Below are 22590 nucleotides of genomic sequence, written 5' to 3' on the forward strand. Positions count from 1 at the left end.
CTGTCACTTTTTTGTCCAATTTTTGTCACTTTTTCATCACATTTTCATCACATTTTTGTCAGTTTTTCATCACATTTTCATCACATTTTCATCACATTTTTGTCACTTTTCTGTCACTTTTTTGTCACTTTTTCATCACTTTTTCATTACTTTTTTGTCACTTTTCTGTCACTTTTTTGTCCAATTTTTGTCACTTTTTCATCACATTTTCATCACATTTTTGTTACATTTTTGTCACTTTATCATCTAATTTTTGTCACTTTTTCGTCACATTTTTGTCACTTTTTCGTCACATTTTTTTCACTTTTTCGTCACATTTTTGTCACTTTTTCGTCACATTTTTGTCACTTTTTCGTCACATTTTTGTCACTTTTTCGTCACATTTTTGTCACTTTTTCGTCACGTTTTTGTCACTTTTTCGTCACGTTTTTGTCACTTTTTGGTCACATTTTTGTCACTTTTTCGTCACATTTTTGTCACTTTTTCGTCACATTTTTGTCACTTTTTCGTCACATTTTTGTCACTTTTTCGTCACATTTTTGTCACTTTTTCGTCACATTTTTGTCACTTTTTCGTCACATTTTTGTCACTTTTTCGTCACGTTTTTGTCACTTTTTCGTCACGTTTTTGTCACTTTTTGGTCACATTTTTGTCACTTTTTCGTCACATTTTTGTCACTTTTTCGTCACATTTTTGTCACTTTTTCGTCACATTTTTGTCACTTTTTCGTCACGTTTTTGTCACTTTATCATCTAATTTTTGTCACTTTTTGGTCACATTTTTGTCACTTTTTCGTCACATTTTTGTCACTTTTTCGTCACATTTTTGTCACTTTTTCGTCACATTTTTGTCACTTTTTCGTCACATTTTTGTCACTTTTTCGTCACATTTTTGTCACTTTTTCGTCACATTTTTGTCACTTTTTCGTCACGTTTTTGTCACTTTTTCGTCACGTTTTTGTCACTTTTTGGTCACATTTTTGTCACTTTTTCGTCACATTTTTGTCACTTTTTCGTCACATTTTTGTCACTTTTTCGTCACGTTTTTGTCACTTTTTCGTCATATTTTCATCCAATTTTTGTCACATTTTTGTCACTTTTTCGTCAAATTTTTGTCACTTTTTTGTCACTTTTTTGTCACTTTTTCGTCACATTTTTGTTACTTTTTCGTCTTTTTGCCTCATATTCTCTGTCCCGTCCAGAACTGTTTGTAATCGAGCGTGAAAAACAGCTTTCTCGCTCCTCAGTCCCTTAGGTTTGTTTTTTCAGCTCATCTGAGACAAACGGACAAAGTCACATCTGTCTTTCCAGTTTCTACTTTCCCCGTGTTTCTCAAAGCCAACGTCTCCATAATTTGGTTAAAGTTCTCACAATAATACATTTGTTGACGGGACAGGCCGGGAACAGGGGGATGAAATGCTCTTTGGATTCTCTCTCTTTGTTTTGGCTGAAAATCTCCACCTCAATAATGAATCACAAATGTTCATCCAAGATTTTTTGTATGTTTTGAGTCACTGAGAAAGCGCTGTCCAAGTCTGGATTCTGCATGTGTGAAGTCACCGCTGAACGTTATGAAGTTAGGAACTGGCTCCCAAACGGAAAATTAAAGCTTTGGCGTCGATATATAAGCAATGAGTGTATTTTGTGCTTCCTTTCAATCCCTTTTTCCTTCAAACATTGGCTCGTGGCTGGTTTGTTGCTTTAGGAAAAAGAAAAGAAAATCTGGTCTATTTTAGTGCTTGAAGGAGGCTGCTTCATTCTTTAGTGCTGTGCGCCCTCATGTGGCCACAACATGTAAGTGCAGCAACATTAACCTGTTCTCTTTCATCATTTTTACTTTTTAGTTTCAAAAGTAGAACATTGAGGTGCAAAGTTTACAGTCCTAGTGCTAGTGCATTGATTATTGCACATAGTTTTGCAAAGGGCGGTTATTGCACATGATATTTTAGAGCAGGGGTAGGCAACGTCAGGCCCGGGGGCCAAATCCGGCCCTCCAGCACCTCTGGCCCTCAAGATGATTTTGAGGAACATTATTAAACAAATCAGAGAGTATTTTAAACATTATTAGAGTTAAATGGGAGAAAAAAGGTAGAAATACTGTCAATACACCCAATGAGGTCATATATTATGTACAACACTGGCATTTGAAGGACGTGCACTGGAAAAAGAAAAAAACGTAATAAGAAATGACATAAATCTACTTGAATGAACAGATTAAATCTAAGGTTTCAGTAGATTTGTTCTGGTTTTAGACGAGATAAATCTTTAGCAGTAGTTATTCTCTTGATTTAGACAATTTTGTGTCATTTCAAGTGAAAATCAATTATTTGTCTGATTTCAAGTGGGTTTTATTCTTCTCCTAGCATTTGTATCTTGGATTAGTTCAAACCGACTCAAATTCAACATAGAAGAACTTTAATTCAAGCTATTTTAAGTCATTTATCTCATATAAGATGGTCATTTTTCCAGTGTTGTGCTTCACTTTGGGCTAATTATCAGCGGCTTCGGCCCTCGGTCTATTTACAATGAAGATAATCGGCCTCAGCCAAGAAAACTTGCCGACCCCTGTTTTAGAGTCTTGTTGCACTGTGATTGTACATTTTTTGTTAGAGTCTGTTAACTTTATTATTTACTGCTTAGCCCCCACAAAGTCCTTGGTAGTCATAGTACATAAGATACCACTGTATACTATTTAATTGTTGTTGTTTTTTTCACATTTCCTGCCTATTTGCACAACCTGAGTGTTCCTGAGAGCTGAAAGTAACAAGTAATAAAGGCTGTCTTATCTTTTGAGAACTAGTACTAGTTACATGTATCTATTATTAGTGCTTGAGTAACGTTTTGAAGAAACTCTAGGCCTGCTCATTAGTATAGTTAAATCATTCAGTACTTTTTAGTTCTACTTGAGTAATATTGTAATGAAGTGTCTTTACTCTTACCACTAAAAGTTACTTGTGCCCCTGGGAGTGAATTTTAAAGTGACAAAAGCTTCATGTCCAAGGCCGGATTTATGCAGGGGCCAACAGGGGCTAAGCCCAGGGGCCCCGCAGGCTGAGGGGCCCCTGGGCATGAGGAGAAAAGGAGAGTTCCCTCTCTATTTGCAGACTCCCACATGTAAGGCTTAATCTGATGACTTTGTACCCAAGACTAAACCAGTCTGAACCAGAACTAAACCAGGACTAAACCAAGACTAAACCAAGACTAAACCAAGACTAAACCAAGACTAAACCAAGACTAAAGCAGTCTGAACCAGAACTAAACCAGGACTAAACCAAGACTAAACCAAGACTAAACCAGTCTGAACCAGAACTAAACCAGGACTAAACCAAGACTAAACCAAGACTAAACCAGTCTGAACCAGAACTAAACCAAGACTAAACCAAGACTAAACCAGGTCAAAACCAGTTCTAAACAAGGTCTGAGCCTTTTTCTTTGAGTTGACACTGGGAAACAATATGTACCTATTGGTCTGTTAAAATGCAAGAGAATGCACCAAAATGCACCATTAAAATAATAAAAAAAAATCTCTGTGGGAGGACCCCCAGAGCCCCCTTTTAAATGAGTCCCCCCACCAGTAGCAAAGGTTCTTCTGCGAGCGCCACGGAACTCAAATTGGGGTCATTTTTATATTTATAAACTAGTGCTAGAAGTTACTTGTGCATGTTCAAATAAAAAAAAAAATTATCCTGTCATTGTAGAGCGAAAGAAATCAGACAGACATATAGTATGTGGGGGGCCCTGAAAAAAGTGTTAGCCTCGGGGCCCATTTTACTTAAATCCGGCCCTGTTCATGTCAATCTGAAATATTTGTATTTTGTGATTTGTGCTCGTTTTTATATCTATACTTCGAAAGGAGCAGCTGAGGTGGCTCAGGCATCTGTTCTGGATACCTCCTGGTCGCCTCCCTCGGTAGGTGTTCCGGGCATGTCCTTGTGGGACAAGGCCTCGTGGAAGACCCAGGACGAGCTGGCCTGGTGTGGCCTCGGGGTCAGAACAGCTGGAGGAGGTGTGTGTGGATCGGGAAGTCTGGGCATCTCTGCTGAGACTGCTGCCCCCGCGACCCGGCCCCGGATAAAGCGGAAGAAAATGGATGGACATGTTTATGGGTTATTTTCTGTGGAAATACTAGGATTTTTGGTTACGCTTTATAACAACTACACCATATTAAGCCTTAATAAATAATGAAATAACACTTACTTCCTCATGAACACTTCATATTAGGCTAAGTGTGACTAAAACTTAAGGACTACAGTTCACGCCTAACTCATAATGAACAGTTCTTATGCTTCACTTATTCATTCATAGTTATTAAAGCTAAATCAGATGAAGTTATTACAAAGTGAAGATTTATGTTCACGCCCAAATCAACTGAACTCATACAAACTGCATTTTGTTATTAAATCTACTAAAAATGGCCAAACTGAAAACTATGTGTTTAGCTGAAAACCAGCGCTCTCTAGAATGAAGTGTAATGTTGTAAAAGTTGTAATGTTATGTTTAATGACTGCAGCTACAACACAATAAAAACACAACACTTTTTAATATTGAACCTGTCATTTACTTATTTTACATGTCCCAAAAAAATAAAACATCTGCAAAGTCTGTCATTCACTCCCCTCTCACTCTTGTGCTATAGTCGAAGCATTTCAACGCTCACCACACATAGAATAATAATAATTTAGAGTTAAGACAGTTTTGTTGGTTCGCTGCAAAAGAGAGAAACAAGAGATAACTCAGAAAATACAAATGCCTGACTTTGAATTAAATATGTGATGCCACGTTTTTCCAACTAAATGTGTAATACGTCCATTTTAAGCAATAATTTCAAGTCTTTTTTTTATTGAAATGTGACATAATATATCTAATGTAAGTCAGCATTTCCTGATTCAATGATTTGAATTCACAATATGTTCATCTGGAGTTCAGGATTGTGTATTTTCTTATCAAGTCTGATCACTCATGTTGTTGGTTAGAAAATGCCATGTTCAAAGGGAAAACAAAAAGGAGAAAAACACTTAAACTTTCTCCCATTTCTCCAGCATTACATAAACAAATGCTGAATTATGAATGTATTTCTCTAATAAATAAAATACAGAGACATGGAGCGGTGCAAAATGGTTCAACAGCCCATAAATACCTTAAAAACGGACAATGCTAACAAGGAAGCTAGCGCGTTAGCTTCATGCTACATTAGCTAACGAGTGCCGTTTTTCGCTTCTACTGAACAATTTGCAGTGAAAAAACATCCGTATGGACTCGATTATGGCTCGACGTTATTGGTGTGTGATAAATGTGTTCATAATCCGCCAGAAAACGGTTAGGAAGAGTGAAAAAGAGGGGTTTTCTCAGGGCTGCCAACTTTTCACCAAACTTTGGAGTGAGGCTTTGGTCGGTCCCGAGCTGGAGGGCCTTTTTCATGGCGATAGTGTCTTGTAATCGTATTAAGTTCTAACCCAAAAACAAGTCTACGTTTTACATGACTGAGCACATCAGGAGCTGCATGATGGATTGGAGGGGCTTTGGCTCCGCCCCACATGACCATCAGAACCACTGAAAGTGTGGGAGGCCACTCTGAAGGGGGGGTTTGGGGGAATTTTTTTTAGAATTCAGATATGATTTCCTGCAATCTGGTGCATTTTAGATCATCAATAATAATTGCAGCTGGTCTATTTACTGGTGTTAAAGAATTATATTTCTGGGCCCCTTTCAAATTGGGGCCTCTCAGCAAATGCCCAGAGGCCCCTTTATCACTACAGCCCTGCCAAAAGGTACAATGACACAATGTCTCTGTTTCTCTGAGTCAGTCATTCCAATTATTATCAACAAAAGTAGCACAAGCTTTAGAAAATATGAACATGTGATCCCTGTATTTTGCAGTTAGAGCATGTTTGATGATTAAACTTTGAATGATTATTCAATGTAATAACTACTTTTTCTCTGCCTCTCTCTCCGTCGCGCAAAAGGGAAAAAAACTGAAGTAAAAGAGGTTGAGCTTCAACTCGATCTCCGCTGTAAACGTTGTTTATTATTTCATTAGGACTTTTATTTCTCAAACTCGTTTGCGTGCTCACTTTGAGCTCCTCGTGGGGCAGCAGCAGCGGCGGCGGAGGTGGAGGTGACCGGGGCGGAGGAGGAGGAGGCAGTGGGCGGTGATGTCGCTTCGGAGGCGGCCGAGAGTGGAGTGAGCTGAGTGAACAGGGGGAAGATGTGAGTGTCGGGGCTCCTGTAGCCGCCTCGTCACTCACGGAACCCACGCGCCGTTTTCTCTCCCATGGCCCGGGAGAGCTGGCGCTGGGAGCGTTCGGGCGCGTTTCCCCGGAGCCGCGCTCTAAAACACATTCTCCGCAGGCCACGCTCACGTCCCGCGGGTCGTTCCCTCTGCAATCCCACCGTCCGCCCGACTCCTGCAGTGACTTTTGTTTTGCAAAATAAGCACAACTAAAGTGACGAAGAGGAATAAAATAATAATACGAAAAATGAGCCGTGTTCTGGCTCATATAAAGCGTCTGCAGCCGCTCACTGCAAAAAGTCAGGGATATTTTTTGGTTGAGCGTGTGATATGAGGAGTGTGGCGTGAGAGCGTGTGATATGAGGCGTGAGGCGTGAGAGCGTGTGATATGAGGCGTGAGGCGTGAGAGCGTGTGATATGAGGCGTGAGGCGTGAGAGCGTGTGATATGAGGAGTGTGGCGTGAGAGCGTGTGATATGAGGAGTGTGGCGTGAGAGCGTGTGATATGAGGAGTGTGGCGTGAGAGCGTGTGATATGAGGAGTGTGGCGTGAGAGCGTGTGATATGAGGAGTGTGGCGTGAGAGCGTGTGATATGAGGACTGTGGCGTGAGAGCGTGTGATATGAGGAGTGTGGCGTGAGAGCGTGTGATATGAGGCGTGAGAGCGTGTGATATGAGGCGTGTGGCGTGAGAGCGTGTGATATGAGGCGTGTGGCGTGAGAGCGTGTGATATGAGGCGTGTGGCGTGAGAGCGTGTGATATGAGGAGTGTGGCGTGAGAGCGTGTGATATGAGGCGTGTGGCGTGAGAGCGTGTGATATGAGGAGTGTGGCGTGAGAGCGTGTGATATGAGGAGTGTGGCGTGAGAGCGTGTGATATGAGGAGTGTGGCGTGAGAGCGTGTGATATGAGGAGTGTGGCGTGAGAGCGTGTGATATGAGGAGTGTGGCGTGAGAGCGTGTGATATGAGGCGTGAGAGCGTGTGATATGAGGAGTGTGGCGTGAGAGCGTGTGATATGAGGAGTGTGGCGTGAGAGCGTGTGATATGTGGCGTGAGAGCGTGTGATATGGGGAGTGTGGCGTGAGAGCGTGTGATATGAGGAGTGTGGCGTGAGAGCGTGTGATATGAGGAGTGTGGCCTGAGAGCGTGTGATATGAGGAGTGTGGCGTGAGAGCGTGTGATATGAGGAGTGTGGCGTGAGAGCGTGTGATATGAGGAGTGTGGCCTGAGAGCGTGTGATATGAGGAGTGTGGCGTGAGAGCGTGTGATATGAGGAGTGTGGCGTGAGAGCGTGTGATATGAGGAGTGTGGCGTGAGAGCGTGTGATATGAGGAGTGTGGCGTGAGAGCGTGTGATATGAGGAGTGTGGCGTGAGAGCGTGTGATATGAGGAGTGTGGCGTGAGAGCGTGTGATATGAGGAGTGTGGCGTGAGAGCGTGTGATATGAGGAGTGTGGCGTGAGGCGTGTGAAGGCACTCAAATGCGTGTGTCTCACGGTGAAAGCGTGAGAGTCGGCAGCCCTGTTTTCTTCCCCAGTATAGCCTAGCATTTTCTAGCCAACAAAGTGGTTTTGATCAAGACATCCCCGTGAAAAGCACAACACCCCCACTTTATGTTGGTGAGGGGTATTTTCTGGACAAATACATTTAAAGTTATTACATACTGCAAAACAAAGTGTATTTTGAGGCGAGACGCTGCAGGTGAATACGGAAAAAAATTCATTTGACAGATATCAGTGTGAAACGTTTGCCATATATTACAGGCTTAAATGTGAGGTAAAAATGTATTGCAGGTTTGCTGTCATTTTAGGTTTTCATATCAAAATGGGAGATTTTAAGAATAATCGTTTTAAGGAAGAAATGACATAAATCTACTTGAATCAAGAGATTAAATCTAAGGTTTGAGTAGATTTGGCCTGGCCTTAGATGAGATAAAACCTCTAGTCATAGTTATTCTCTTAATTCAGAAAATTTTGTGTCATTTCACGTGAAAAAAACAATTATTTGTCTGATTTCAAGTGGGTTTTATTCTTCTTCTAGCATTTGTATCTTGGATTTGTTCAAATCGACTCAAATTCAACATAGAAGAACTTTCAATTCAAGCAATTTTAAGCTGTTTATCTCATTTAAAAGGGCTAGATGCAAGTTAGCCATTGTATACTCACTACTGCCACCTCGGGTCATACGTGTAACTGCACCTTCTATATTAAGCTCGTGCATGACGGCACTTCAGACCCGAATTAACACCTTTTTGAGTGACAGTGCAGGATTTTAGAGGCAGTTGTGGCTCATTCGACACATTAGGACATGGCTAGGACATGAAGGGGGAGGAAAATACTTAATTTTAACATTTTTAAACACTGTATAGTCCTTTTAAGATGGTAATTTTTCCAGTGCTGTGCTTTACTTTGGGCTATTCAGTCTATTTACAATAAAGAAAATCGTCCCTCTGCCTACCCCTGCTGTTAAAGTGGAGATAAAGCTGCAAGAGTGTGATGGAAATATCTGAGAATTGATGTTTTCACCTGCCGCGTCTCGACTCTGTATATTAATAAAAACCTAGACAAAACCCAGTAAGATCACCGTCATGAATTCAAAGCATTTCCCGCTGGTCTTTATTGCAGTGTTGGTCGCTGGGCACTTGTGGGAGGTTTGCGGGGCTGAGTGGTTTTTCGGCTGGTTCAGGAGCGCGGTTCCCAGAGAAAGGAGTCGTTTCGTAAAACTTTGGCCAGTTTTTGGTTGAAAGGTCTGTAGAAGCGCCTCAGTAAGTCTTTAGTCATGGGGAGCATGGGCCCCAGGTTCTTGTCGGCCGGTCGGCGAGTGTTGGACGCCGGGTTCCGGGTGATGTCCGACTCCAGCTGCTTCGAGAGAGGCCCTGGGGGAAAGAAAACATGTTACAAGATCCAAATGGCACCGTGGAGAAGCAACGAGTCAAACTGAATGCTTTTTATCTCCGTTTTAATTTCCAAATACTGTCTTTTTAGAGCGACAAATGCAAAAAAGCCCGAAGGGACGACGTGGGCCCGCCCTCCTGTGGACCCACCACCCGCAGAGGGATCCGTAGGGGTCGGGTGCTAAGAGGACTGGGTGGCAGTCGAGGCCGGGTGCCTCGACGACCTGGTCCACATGCACAGCTTCTGGCGTTCGGGACATGGAACGTCACCTCGCTGGGGGGGAAGGAGCCTGAGCTTGTGCGGGAGGTTGAGAGATACCGACTAGATATAGTCGGGCTCACCTCCACGCACAGCTTGGGTTCCGGATCCCAACTCCTGGAGAGAGGCTGGACTCTCCATTTTTCTGGAGTTGCCCGCGGGGAGAGACGGCGGGCTGGGGTGGGTTTGCTCATATCCCCCCAGCTCAGCCGTCACGTGTTGGAGTTCACCCCGGTGGACGAGAGGGTCGCGTCCCTACGCCTTCGGGTCGGGGACAGGTCTCTCACCGTTGTCTCGGCCTACGGGCCCAACATCGGTGCAGAGTACCCGGCCTTCTTGGAGTCCCTGGGAGGGGTACTAGATAGTGCTCCGACTGGGGACTCCATTGTTCTACTGGGGGACTTCAACGCCCACGTGGGTAACGACAGTGAGACCTGGGAGGGAGTGATTGGGAGGAACGGCCTCCCCGATCTGAACCCGAGTGGTGTTCTGTTATTGGACTTCTGTGCTAGTCACGGTTTGTCCATAACGAACACCATGTTCGAGCACAAGGGTGTCCATAAGTGCACGTGGCACCAGGACACCCTAGGCAGGAGGTCGATGATCGACTTTGTAGTTGTGTCATCTGACCTCCGGCCGCGTGTCTCGGACACTCGGGTGAAGAGAGGGGCTGAGCTGTCAACCGATCACCACCTGGTGGTGAGCTGGATCCGCTGGCAGGGGAGGAAGCCGGTCAGACCTGGCAGGCCCAAGCGTGTTGTGAGGGTCTGCTGGGAACGACTGGCGGATCCCTCTGTCAGTGGGGTCTTCAACTCCCACCTCCGGAAGAGCTTCACCCAGATTCCGGGGGAGGCGGGGGACATGGAGTCAGAGTGGACTCTGTTCTCCTCCTCCATTGTTGATGCGGCTGCTCGTAGTTGTGGCCGTAAGGTCTCTGGTGCCTGTCGCGGCGGCAATCCCCGAACCCGGTGGTGGCGCCCGGAAGTAAGGGATGCCGTCAAGCTGAAGAAGGAGTCCTACCTGGCCTTGTTGGCTTGTGGGACTCCTGAGGCAGCTGAGAGGTACCGGCAGGCCAAGCGTGCTGCAGCTCGTGCGGTCGCAGAGGCAAAAACTCGTGTCTGGGAGGAGTTCGGGGAGGCCATGGAGGAAGACTATCGGTCGGCCTCGAAGAAATTCTGGCAAACCATCCGGCGCCTCAGGAGGGGGAAGCAGTGCTTCACCAACACTGTGTACAGTGCGGGTGGGGGGCTGCTGACCTCGACTGGGGATGTCGTCGGACGGTGGAAGGAGTACTTCGAGGACCTCCTCAACCCCGCCGTCACGTCTTCCGATGAGGAAGCAGAGGCTGGGGACTTGGAGGTGGGCTCGCCCATCACCGGGGCTGAAGTCACCGAGGTGGTGAGAAAGCTCCTCGGTGGCAGGGCTCCGGGGGTGGATGAGATTCGCCCTGAGTACCTTAAGTCTCTGGATGTTGTAGGACTGTCTTGGCTGACACGTCTCTGCAACATCGCGTGGCGGTCGGGGACAGTGCCCCTGGATTGGCAGACCGGGGTGGTGGTCCCTCTCTTTAAGAAGGGGGATCGGAGGGTGTGTTCCAATTACAGAGGAATCACCCTCCTTAGCCTCCCCGGTAAGGTCTACTCCAGGGTGCTGGAGAGGAGGATCCGGCCGATAGTTGAACCTCGGATTCAGGAGGAACAATGCGGTTTTCGTCCTGGTCGTGGCACACTGGACCAGCTCTATACCCTCCGTCGGGTGCTCGAGGGTTCGTGGGAGTTCGCCCAACCAGTCCACATGTGTTTTGTGGACTTGGAGAAAGCGTTCGACCGCGTCCCTCGTGGTGCCCTGTGGGGGGTGCTCCGGGAGTATGGGGTCCGGGGCCCTCTGCTAAGGGCTGTCCGTTCCCTGTATGACCGCAGCAGGAGCTTGGTTCGCATTGCCGGCAGTAAGTCAGACCTGTTCCCGGTGCGTGTTGGTCTCCGCCAGGGCTGCCCTTTGTCACCGGTTCTGTTCATTACTTTTATGGACAGAATTTCTCGGCGCAGCCAGGGGCCGGAGGGTGTCCGGTTTGGGAGCCTCAGAGTCTCATCTCTGCTGTTTGCAGATGATGTTGTTCTGTTGGCTTCAACGAACCGGGACCTTCAGCACGCACTGGGGCGGTTTGCAGCCGAGTGTGTAGCGGCCGGGATGAGGATCAGCACCTCCAAATCCGAGGCCATGGTCCTCCACCGGAAAAAGGTGGTTTCCCCTCTCCAGGTCGGTGGGGAGTCCTTACCTCAAGTGGAGGAGTTCAAGTATCTCGGGGTCTTGTTCACGAGTGAGGGACGGATGGAGCGTGAGATCGACAGACGGATCGGTGCAGCGTCAGCAGTGATGCGGTCGCTGTATCGGTCTGTCGTGGTGAAGAGGGAGCTGAGTCGGAGGGCAAAGCTCTCGATTTACCGATCGATCTACGTTCCCACCCTCACCTATGGTCATGAGATTTGGGTATTGACCGAAAGGACAAGATCGCGAATACAAGCGGCCGAAATGAGTTTCCTTCGCAGGGTGGCTGGGCGCACCCTCCGAGATCGGGTGAGGAGCTCAGCTACCCGGGAGGGGCTCGGAGTAGAGTCGCTGCTCCTCCACGTCGAAAGGAGCCAGCTGAGGTGGCTCGGGCATCTGTTTCGGATGCCTCCTGGTCGCCTCCCGCGGGAGGTGTTCCAGGCATGTCCTAGTGGGACAAGGCCTCGTGGAAGACCCAGGACACGGTGGTGGGACTATGTCTCCGAGCTGGCCTGGTGTCGCCTCGGGGTCCCCCCAGAACAGCTGGAGGAAGTGTGTGTGAATCGGGAAGTTTGGGCATCTCTGCTGAGACTGCTGCCCCCGCGACCCGGCCCCGGATAAAGCGGAAGAAAATGGATGGATGGAAATGCAAAAAAGTATGTGTGCATATCCTAGTAGAAAATATTCCATCAAACAGAGAAATATTCCATCAAACAGCTGCATTTTAGAATCAAATCCTGGATTGCCAGAAAACTTTCTCCAGCTTATTCCGGAACAAAACTGAAATGTTATTCCACACATTAAGAATATCACAAAGATCGTTTTTTACCATCTAAAGAAGAGTCAGAGTCCGCCCCATTCTCTCTCGGGCCGACACGGAGACGCTGATGCATGCTTTTATCACCAGTCGTATCCACTACTGTAATGCCCTGCTTTCTGCTCTTCCCAAAAAGAGGATCTCAGGTTTAACTTTTACAAACTTCAGCAGCTCGTGTCCTGACGAAGACCAGGAGGCGGGACCACATTACACCGGTTTGAGAATCGCTGCATTGGCCCCGTGTGTTTCAGGATCAATTTTAAAGTTCTTTTAATGGTTTTTAAATGTCTTAATGGTCTTGGTCCTTCTTATCCTTCAGAACTGCTTTTACCTTACGAACCTTCACGGCCCCTTCGCTCCTCTGACAGGGGTCTCCTAGTTATTCCTAAAGTCAACAAAAAGACTCAGTATTACGGCCCTCGCCTCTGGAACCACCTGAGGAGGAGCTCAGGGCTGAGGAAGATCACAATGTTTTTAAGAGCAGCTCAAGACCCACCTTTTTAGCTTAGCTTTAACTGACTAATCTATTTATTTAATCCTAGTATATAAAATGTATATATATGGGAGGTTGTGCCAGGCGCATTGTTTTAAATGTTTTAATCTGTAAAGCACTTTGTGATACAAAGATACAACAAAGTGATACAACAGATATTTAGTTTGTGTATTTAAAATGCTTTGTAATACTTGAGCTGGTAAACATTCACTGTTTCTAAAAATAAAAGCAGCTTTTCCACTCGTCTGCACAGAACAACACAAAACACTGTCAACTTTACAACTCATTAATTGTCATAATTATTTTAATGATAGTATTATTAGGCCAGAATCTAGTCTAGGTTTTCTGTTTTCTAAACTTGTTTGTCAGATGTTTTATATGAACAAAGTGAGAAACGTGTTTCTAAACGTAACAGGACTTTCTCTTTCCTTCTGTCCCTGAGCAGAGGAGCGTTCGCTTTGTGTTTCCCGACATTTGGACATTGGAATTATGCCATTCATTACCTTGAGTTGGATATTTACAATGAAGGATTATCTCCACGTTGTTTCATATTGGACGTATCTTTCCACCGACAGCAGCATTACGGATCCATCAGCGACAACAACACCGTGGTGATGTTTTGGATTCCTAAACACTCCTGACTTCAGTGTTTTTTTTGGGCGGATAAAGCTCTGAAGGAGAGTCCTTCTGCCTCGCTCGACTATCACTGAGTTTACGTTGTTTGTGGCGGCGGCCAGTGCGTCAGCGTGAAAAAAGGAGGTGTCGCTAAGACCAGTTTACCATGGATTTAAGACCAAATAGGCCGAATTTTAGACTTTTTAAGGCCTTAAATTTGGATTCTTGAATTTTAGACTTTTTAAAGGGAGGGGGGTATTATGCAAATCGACTTTTTCAAGCTTTCCATCATGTTATTATGTCATTCCCTCATTAAAAACATGCCTGAAGTGTTGCCTTGGCACATTCGCGTATTTTTGAGTAATCTGTAAAAACTCTGATGGCGGCCATTTTAGGGATAGGTTTGCCTGAGTCCTCCTAGGAACGCCCCCACCTCCTGGAGACGCCTCCGAGCTTTCGTCACCAGCCGAGTAACCAACCACTGCTCCTCAGCAGAACCCCCTCCCCACTGATGCCACAGACAGCGTGTGGAGGGGGCGTGTCGGAAAGGCTCAGAGGTTCTTAAAGAGACAGAGGCCTATTTCAAGACATTCACTACAGCCATTTTGAGAGAGACATTTTATACAAGGCAGTTATTCTAATTTACTGCATTTACAGACCAACAGAAGGTTTGTCATCATTGTAGTGTGATATAGACTGGTGCTATGTGACTGAGAAAAGCATAATACCCCCTTAAGACTTTTTAAGACCCAGCGGATACCCTGTGGTACTGACCGAGGCGCAGGAACTGGAAGACCTGGCTCATGGTGAACTTGGTGTTGGAGGCGTGATCCTCCAGCCTCAAAACCAGGACCTGCTCCTGACTGAAGACCGACAGCCAGTCCATCAAGAAGACAATATACAGCCCCACATGCAGCCGCACCTGGGGGGGAGGGGGCAGGGAAATACTTCATGAAAGAGCAGTACCGGGAGAAGTACGATTAGCATCAGCGGTACTCACGGGCATGGCCTGGTTCACCGTGATGTTGTAGACACAGGAGTGGATGCTGGACTCGGTGAGGCAGCCGTGGAACAGCTGCAGGGACTCGGACACTTTGTCGTGGAAGTCTTCAGCTGATTTGTTGGAGATCCCGAAGTACAGGTAATCCGAGTACAACCTGAGGGGAAAATGCAGGGTCAGGAGATTGTAGAAACAGTGGTAGTAGTAGCAGTAGAAGTAGTAGGACTCTGTAAGCATTACTAAACTTATAGTAAATAGAATATATTCTAACATCCAGGGCCCAAATGAGCATGAGGTATTTGTAGTTTTGCAGTTGAACTTTAATAATAAAAATAATAATACATTTTATTTAACCTCTTAACACCCGCCAAAACCAAATGCATTCTCTCCTGTTTGCCATTATCAACACTTTTATTTCCCTTATGTGTTTTTGTCACTTTTGTTACTTTTTTTCTGGATTTTTGTCATTTTTTGTTGGATTTTTGTCATTTTTTTCTGGATTTTTGTCACTTTTTGTTGGATTTTTGTCACTCTTTTGCTGGATTTTTGTCTTTTTTTTGCTGGATTTTTGTCACTTTTTTGCTGGATTTTTGTCACTTTTTTTGCTGGATTTTTGTCATTTTTGTGCTGGATTTTTGACACTTTTTTTTTGCTGGATTTTTGTCTTTTTTTTGCTGGATTTTTGTCATTTTTTGCTGGATTTTTGTCACCGTTTTTCCCGGATTTTTGTCATTTTACATCCTCATTTTCTTTAGATTTCTTTAGCTTTTAGATTTGGAGAATTTGGAGAACAGGAGAAATGCAGGACCGAGTGATGTTACTGAAGTGAGACTGGAAGGAGAGAGTGCTGTCGAGGATGACAACCAGACTCTTAACCTGAGGGGAGGGAAGGACAGATGAGTTGTTGAAGGGAATAGGAAAACTGTTAGATTTGGAGAGAGTGGAGGAGGTGCCTACGAGAAGGACTTGCTGTTCAGTTTGAGGAAGTTGAAGGAGAACCACGAATGAATTTCTTGTAGACAGAGGGCATGGAGGATGGAGGAAGAGATGAAGATGATTTACATGATGATTTACATGGAGTCACTGCCTAATATCTAACTATTTCCTTGTGGTCACGGGCGAAACTCGAAGTGTAGGTGGACAATTCGTAGACCTAATAACTAAACCATTGGTGAGGGTATGGATTTTTTCTTGCTCTCTGCTTCTGTGTGTGCGTATGTTTGGAAGGACAGAACCCTGACACCTCGCCTCCAACACCTGTGTGCCGTCTACATTTCATTATTGATCGATACTGAGAACAAGGAAACTGTCCCGATGCTTTTATCTGTGGTTCTTCCTTTTATGCAAGAGAAAACAAGAGGTTTAGTTAATGATTCACGATTACAGAAGTTGTAAACCTGAATCTAAGCCATGCCCAGTTCATAAACAGCTGCAGGGTTGAAGCTGTGTAACAGTATGTGCAGTAAGAGCGAGAGGACTGTGCTCTGAGGACACAGCTGAAGCAGAGGCTGTATCAGGTCCACTGAGATCGACAGAGGAGGAGCGACTTCAGCCATATTTCTGTCGTCAGCAGAAACATCACGATGGCAACTTTAGTGGAGGAAAACCTCTGCCCCCGACACAACAAACTGAAGGAGATCTTCTGCCGCACAGACCAGCAGCTCCTGTGTTTCCTCTGCTCTGTGGACCAACACAGGGACCATGACACGGTGTCTTCAGCCGCAGAGAGAGCTCAGAGGCAGGAGCAGCTGCCGGCTCGAAGGACCCTGCTGCTCCAGAGCCTCCAGCGCAAAGAGAAGGACCTGAAGAGACTCCAGCAGGAGACCCAGGACATCAATCGCTTTGCCAAGAGAGCAGTGCAGGCCAGTGAGTGCTGCTTCAGATTAATGATCCAACTTCTGGAGAAAAGAGGCGCTGAGGTGGAGGAGCAGATCCGGTCTGAGCAGGAGATCCAACTGAGACGAGTCCAAGAGCTTCAGGACCAACTGCAGCGAGACATGACTGAGCTGAAGAAGAACATCTCTGAGCTGGACACTCTTTCCAACACACCGGACCACAATCAGTTTATACTACGCTGCCCCCTGCTGTCCACAGACTCCACAGACTCACAGAGGAGAGGGTTCGGGATCCTGGTCAAGCCAAGGCGACACTTTGAGGATGTTTCCACAGCCGTGTCGGAGCTCAATAACAAGCTGCGTCTCACACTGACAGAGTTTAAACTGCCTGAACCCGAGCCCCGCAGCAGAGAGGGCTTCCTCCGATACGCACGGGACGTCACTCTGGACGCGAACACGGCGCACGTACAGCTGTATCTGTCCGAGGAGAACAGACGGGTGACTTTTATCAGCGTCCCACAGTGGTATCCCGATCATCCCGACAGGTTCAGCGCGCTCCAGGTCCTGGGTCTGGAGGAGCTGCCGGGCCGCTGTTACTGGGAGGCGGAGACCGGTGTCGTTGTCGCCGTGTCACGCAGCGACATCCGGAGAAAAGACGACGACAGCGGGTTTGGAAAGAACGATCAGTCCTGGGCTTTGGACTGTGACAAAAGCGGCTACTCGTTCAGGTTTAACTCAGCCCGGTCCGAGGTCTCCGGTCCGGTCGGGTCCAGAGTCGGGGTTTACCTGGACCACAGCGCGGGGACTCTTTCCTTTTACAGCGTTCAAGGCCGGACCATGACCCTCCTCCACAGAGTCCAGACACAGTTCACTAAACCTCTGTTTGCGGGGGTCGGACTCTCCTGTTTCGGGACAGTACATTTTCCTTTACTGTGAAAATATCAAGAAACTACCTCGATACGAACAAATACGACTGACGGTCAGCTTGATTTTGAACCCAGTTGTCGATCATGTCGGCATTGCTTCTGTTTACATTGATTTTCTGAATATTCTGAACAGGTTTTTATATGGTTCATCATCAAACTTAATAAAATATACTTGCTTAATTCCTATTTTAATGATAAAGTATGTTACATAAACATAAGAACTGCTGGAGTGCTCATGGGAGTTCCACAGGGCAGTATTCTCGCCCCCGTTCTATTTGTTATAGACATTGACAATTACACACTTCTCAAATGGTAAAATGAGACCATATTTGTCTCCATCTTTTTAAACATATCTTCATGCAATTGTGCTTCCTTCCCTTCTTCCTCCCTGTATGGTCTTGGGAAACACCTGCGCCAGAGCAAGACTGACAACAAAACAGATCTGGGCTTCTCAGTTGTTCCCACCACTGAACTTCTATCCACACCAGGTCTATCCAAGACTATGTCACCTAAAGCGCTTCACACATGGGATATTTTCATTATTACAGCAAAATCAAACAATCGAATGAGACGTTGGTTTTAATCCAATGAATTGTGGAGAAAACAAGGTTTTATTCTGTGTCTTTTCAGTCTGACAAACTCATAGATCTACTATTCTAGTCCTAATTCAATCCTATTTCAAATTAAAGGGATATTTCAGGACATAGGGCCTCATTTCCTAGTTATCCAGAGTGTTGCTCATTTCTGGAGATTTTTTTTTTGTAATTCATGCAGTTCTTATGTTTGAAGAGTTTTGTGGCGCTAGGCTAAGGCAAGGCTAGTGCATTTCTATGGTATCAGCTAGCCTGCATTAAAAACAGTCTGACCCGCTCCACAAAGCACCTGAGGCAAATCACTTATAACACCAGACTAACCATATAAATGTCTGTGTCCATAGAATAAAGTTTCGAATAAAACTGACCTGCATCACATGAATGATCGCATTTTGAGGGACTATTTTCTAGCAGAAATGGTTAAAATGTCTCTATGGACACAGACATTTCTATGGTTAGTCTCGTGTTATAAGTGATTTGCCTCAGGTGCTCTGTGGAGCGGGTCAGACTGTTTTTAATGCAGGCTAGCTGATACCATAGAAATGTGCTAGCCATGCATTAGCCTAGCACGAAACTCTTCAAACATAAGAACTGCATGAATTACGAAAAAAATATCCCAAGGTACCAGCAACACTTAAAATCACAAGTGATACATAGTCTGGGGACACCAATTCATTTTCTGGTAGGAGAGCTGTGGTTTACGAATGTCTATCATGCGTCTGCACGAGGCCACAGCCAGTCGTATCATCGTATCCGATGACGTATGACGTACCCGCTGTAAACTTTAGAGCTAAACTATTTAGAACACGGCCTAAAGCTCGATCGAAAAATAAAGTCGTGTCTGCTGCTGTCATGTTTGATCTGTAAATACACTTTTTTTTTAATTTTTTATCCGTAAATAAACTACAAGCTTCCGTATATCGAATAGCTCGTCATCATCTTGCCGTCCCTCCTCGTTCTGTGATTGGTTCCCAAATCCATGTGAAAATTTCGGCCATGGTCCCCAGGCTGCTGTGCAGTTCCAAATGATTCGAGCGCACACAGCAGTCTGGCGTTAGCCAGGTTAAGCAACACTCTGGATAACTAGGAAAGGAGGCCCTATGTCAAAAATCCTGAAATATGCCTTTAAGAACACATCCCTTGCACTTCAGCTTCACCACAGAAGCAGCAAAACTGAATAAGAACAGTCACGGTCAATAAAGTAGGGTTCAGTAAATGATTCATGAACATAGCAGTAATAAACCTCCCGAGAGTCCGACCTACAGCGTGAGCCGCACCCACAATCTAAACAAACACTTCAGTGTTGCTCCAGCCTCTGCTGCGAGAGCGAGCGGAGACATGGCAGCTCCGAGCGAGAAGTCCATGAAGTGCGCGATCTGCTCGGACCCGCTGAAGGATCCCCTCGCTCTGCCCTGCGGACACAGCTACTGCAGGGCCTGCATCGACAGACAGTTCCAGCTGCCTCGACCCGAGCCCGTCTCCAGACCGGACTTCCTCAGATACGCTCGGGACGTCACTCTGGACCCGGACACAGCAAATCCACAAGTGCCGCTTTTACCGCAGAGTTCTCCTGATCATCCGGACAGATTGGATGTTTTTTTATACGCCCTGAGTCGAGAGGCGCTGACGGGCCGCTGTTACTGGGAGCTGGAGTGGGACCAGCGGACTGGGATCAACATTGCGGTGTCATACAAGGACATTCACAGAAAAACCCTCCTTAACGACGGCTGGTTTGGACTCAGTGATAGATCCTGGGGTTTGGAGTGCCGTGATTTAGATGAATACCAGTTTAGGTTTAACAGCGTCCCTTGTGACTTTTCGGAGCCGGTTCCGCAAAGATTCGGGGTTTACCTGGACCACGACGCAGGGGTTTTGGCTTTTTACGGCGTTGAGGACCAGACCATGACCCTCCTCCACAGAGTCCAGACAACGTTCAGTAAACCTCTGTACGCAGGGGTGACAGTGATCGGCGGGACTGTGCATTTTCCTAAACTCAAGAAGTCACTGTGACAAGAAGAGGTTCAATTAACGATCTATTTTTTTTTCTTCATATACTTTGTGTTCAATAAACTGATGCTGTGCTTTGTTCATGGTCCGTTCATGTTTCTTTTAACTCTTAACCTTTTAACCTTTTAACACTTTTAACACTTTTAACCTCTTACCACCCGCCTGAACCGAATGCCTTCTGTCCTCTTTGGCTATAGGCCTGTGTAACACCTCATTTGAAAGCTAAGACCCACAGTCTGATCTTTTTCCTCGCGTTGTTGCTGTGTTGTGTCACCTTTTTTATGTTTTATTTGTGTGTTTTTTGGGGGAGTTTTTGTAATTTTATTGTTGAATTTTTGTCACATTTTTGTTGAATTTTTGTCACTTTTTTTTTGAGTTTACATCCTTGGTTTCTTCTTATTTTTTGTGGCTGTTTTGGTGCTTTTTTCCCAAGAAGCTTTTTGATTAGGGTAAAGCCAAACTGGAGAAAATGGGATCCGTTCAGATGGGAGTCAAGAGGTTAATGTATCGGTTTTTCTTTATTTTCGACACTATTTACATTGTGTGATTCTCATTGAAGACATTAAAATATGAATGACCATACACTGCGTTCCAAATTATTATGCAAATGACATTTTTCTAAGATTTTCTAAATTGTCAACTCAAATGAGAGTCAGCATAATTTTCAAGTCTTTACCTGGTAGAGGATCATTTAAATGTGGTGGAAAAAATCTCCCAGTGATAACAGTATTTTTTTCAAAAATAAATATAGTAAAAACCTCCAAATCTCCTGCTCCAAATTATTATGCAACTCATCGTTTCAATACATTTTAAAGCTTGTAATTAACTGAAAATGGTCATTTGTTGTATTTGTAGCATTAGGAGGTCATACTTACTGAAATCAAAAGCTATTTCAATCAAAAAAATATTAACAGGTCAAGTTATATTTTACCAAAGGAGCCCTTGTGTGAAGCAGCTTCAAAATTCTTAAATCCATTAAACTTGTGAGTTTTTGGACAGTTTCTGCTTGGATTTCTTTGCAGGATGTCAGAATAGCCTCCCAGAGCTGCCGTTTGGATGAAAACTGCCTCCCACCCTCATAGAAGTTTTTTTTGTTGAGGCTCCAAAGGTTCTCAATAGGGTTGAGGTCAGGGGAGGAGGGGGTCCACATCATGAGTAGAAGACAGTTGTCAGTCCGAAACTCCACAGGTCATTTTCACACCTTCAGGGATCCTAAAAGGGCCGACCAGCTCTCTCACCATGACTCTGGCCCAAAATATGACTCCGCCCCCTCTTTACTGACATCACAGCTTTGTTGGGACATTGTGGCCATTCACCAACTACCCACTACTCCATTGATTTGAGCATCCGTTTCTGTTCATCAGCTTCAATTTATTTCAATTGATGTTCGGGAGACTCCAGAGGCACCAGCAGCTTCAAATACCTGTATGCTGCTTTGTAGCATCTGTTCTCTTAATCTGATGTGTTTGTCTGGCAGAAACCGTCCATATTGTGCCATCATCTGCACAAACCCGAGTGTGTCTGAATCATCCACAGTTGTTACATACATCTTATAATGCAGTTGCTTGGACACATCATCAGTGATAGTACCTGGCGTCATAGGGGGTTTCGGGTCTTTCAACTTCAGACCCCCTCACCCAGGCAACCCAACCGGGAGTGATCAGTTCCCGGCCTGTGTCCAAGAAGCACTCCTCCACTGCTTGTCCCTCAGGATCCACAGCCATCGCGAGGCTCTCTCAGCAGCCTCAGACGCTTTGCAGATGGCTCTCCTCTTACGTGCCCCTGTCATGCCCAAGAGGCTGTAGGCCCTACAGAGAGACTTAGCTGCAAAACCTCTTCCCCCAACCTCAATGGGCAGGCATTGCGCACGCAGAGTGTGTCTGAATCATCCACAAATCTCTTATCTGTATGATGATTTCGCTTAATCTTTCATGAAATATCGAAGGTTTTCATTCCTAGACCAAGGCATTCAACTATTTCAAGCTTTTCATTAGCAGACAGACCCTTTTTCTTTACCATATAGTTTGAAAATGATGATCTGCTTAATAAAGTGGAACATCCTTTTTCAGTAGTTTTTCCCTTAACTGGGCTTAACCTGAAAACTAATAATCCCAGGTCTCTGAGATTAATGTCAGTGATTCATAGAGCCCCGAGACACGATACCATCTATGAGTTTCATTATTATTGTTTTTTTTTTTACCTTTTTGACACAAAAATCCAATTTGCATAATAATTTGGAACGCAGTGTATGGGACCATAGGAAACGGGCCAATAACTTTATTTGGGCCCTATTATAAATTCTTGGCTTTTTCTCAATGGGCTTCACAAGGCAGTCATCTAAACTAGTTTAACGGTCTGTGAAGTAACAAAAAAAAACATTTCTGTGACGACATTGTGAAGCTCAATGAGAAAATGTCAAAAGTGCAAAGCATTGATCAAAGCAAAATGGTGGCGTTTAAAACAGACCTCTGCATGTGTTCATCTAAATAGTCATAAATAAAGTACTGTGTTTGTGAATGATGATGAATTAGGCAATAAACAATTCCAGAGTCGAGGAGAAAAAATACTAAGCAAAATTCTGACTCTTTTATCATAGGATTCAAAGTAGAAGAAAACTGAAACTAAACTAGATCAACTAAAACTACACCTTATTTTATTATCAT

At 45.1% G+C, this 22590-nt stretch overlaps 1 protein-coding gene across 1 annotated transcript in view; it reads right to left on the reverse strand.

Moving 5' to 3' along the window:
* Positions 1-8751: 8751 nt before the first annotated feature.
* The window catches only part of chst15 (carbohydrate sulfotransferase 15), a 101606-nt gene continuing 87767 nt past the window's right edge, over positions 8752-22590 (reverse strand). The window contains exons 6-8 of the mRNA XM_079577207.1: positions 14567-14723; positions 14341-14488; positions 8752-9099 (exon numbers count right to left, since the gene is read on the reverse strand). Coding sequence (XP_079433333.1) covers positions 8906-9099; positions 14341-14488; positions 14567-14723 — 499 coding nt within the window. The 3' untranslated portion in view covers positions 8752-8905. The remainder of the gene's footprint in view (positions 9100-14340; positions 14489-14566; positions 14724-22590) is intronic.

The sequence above is a fragment of the Gobius niger genome (assembly GCF_951799975.1).
Source record: "Gobius niger genome assembly, chromosome: 19".
NCBI classification, from domain to species: Eukaryota; Metazoa; Chordata; class Actinopteri; order Gobiiformes; family Gobiidae; genus Gobius; species Gobius niger.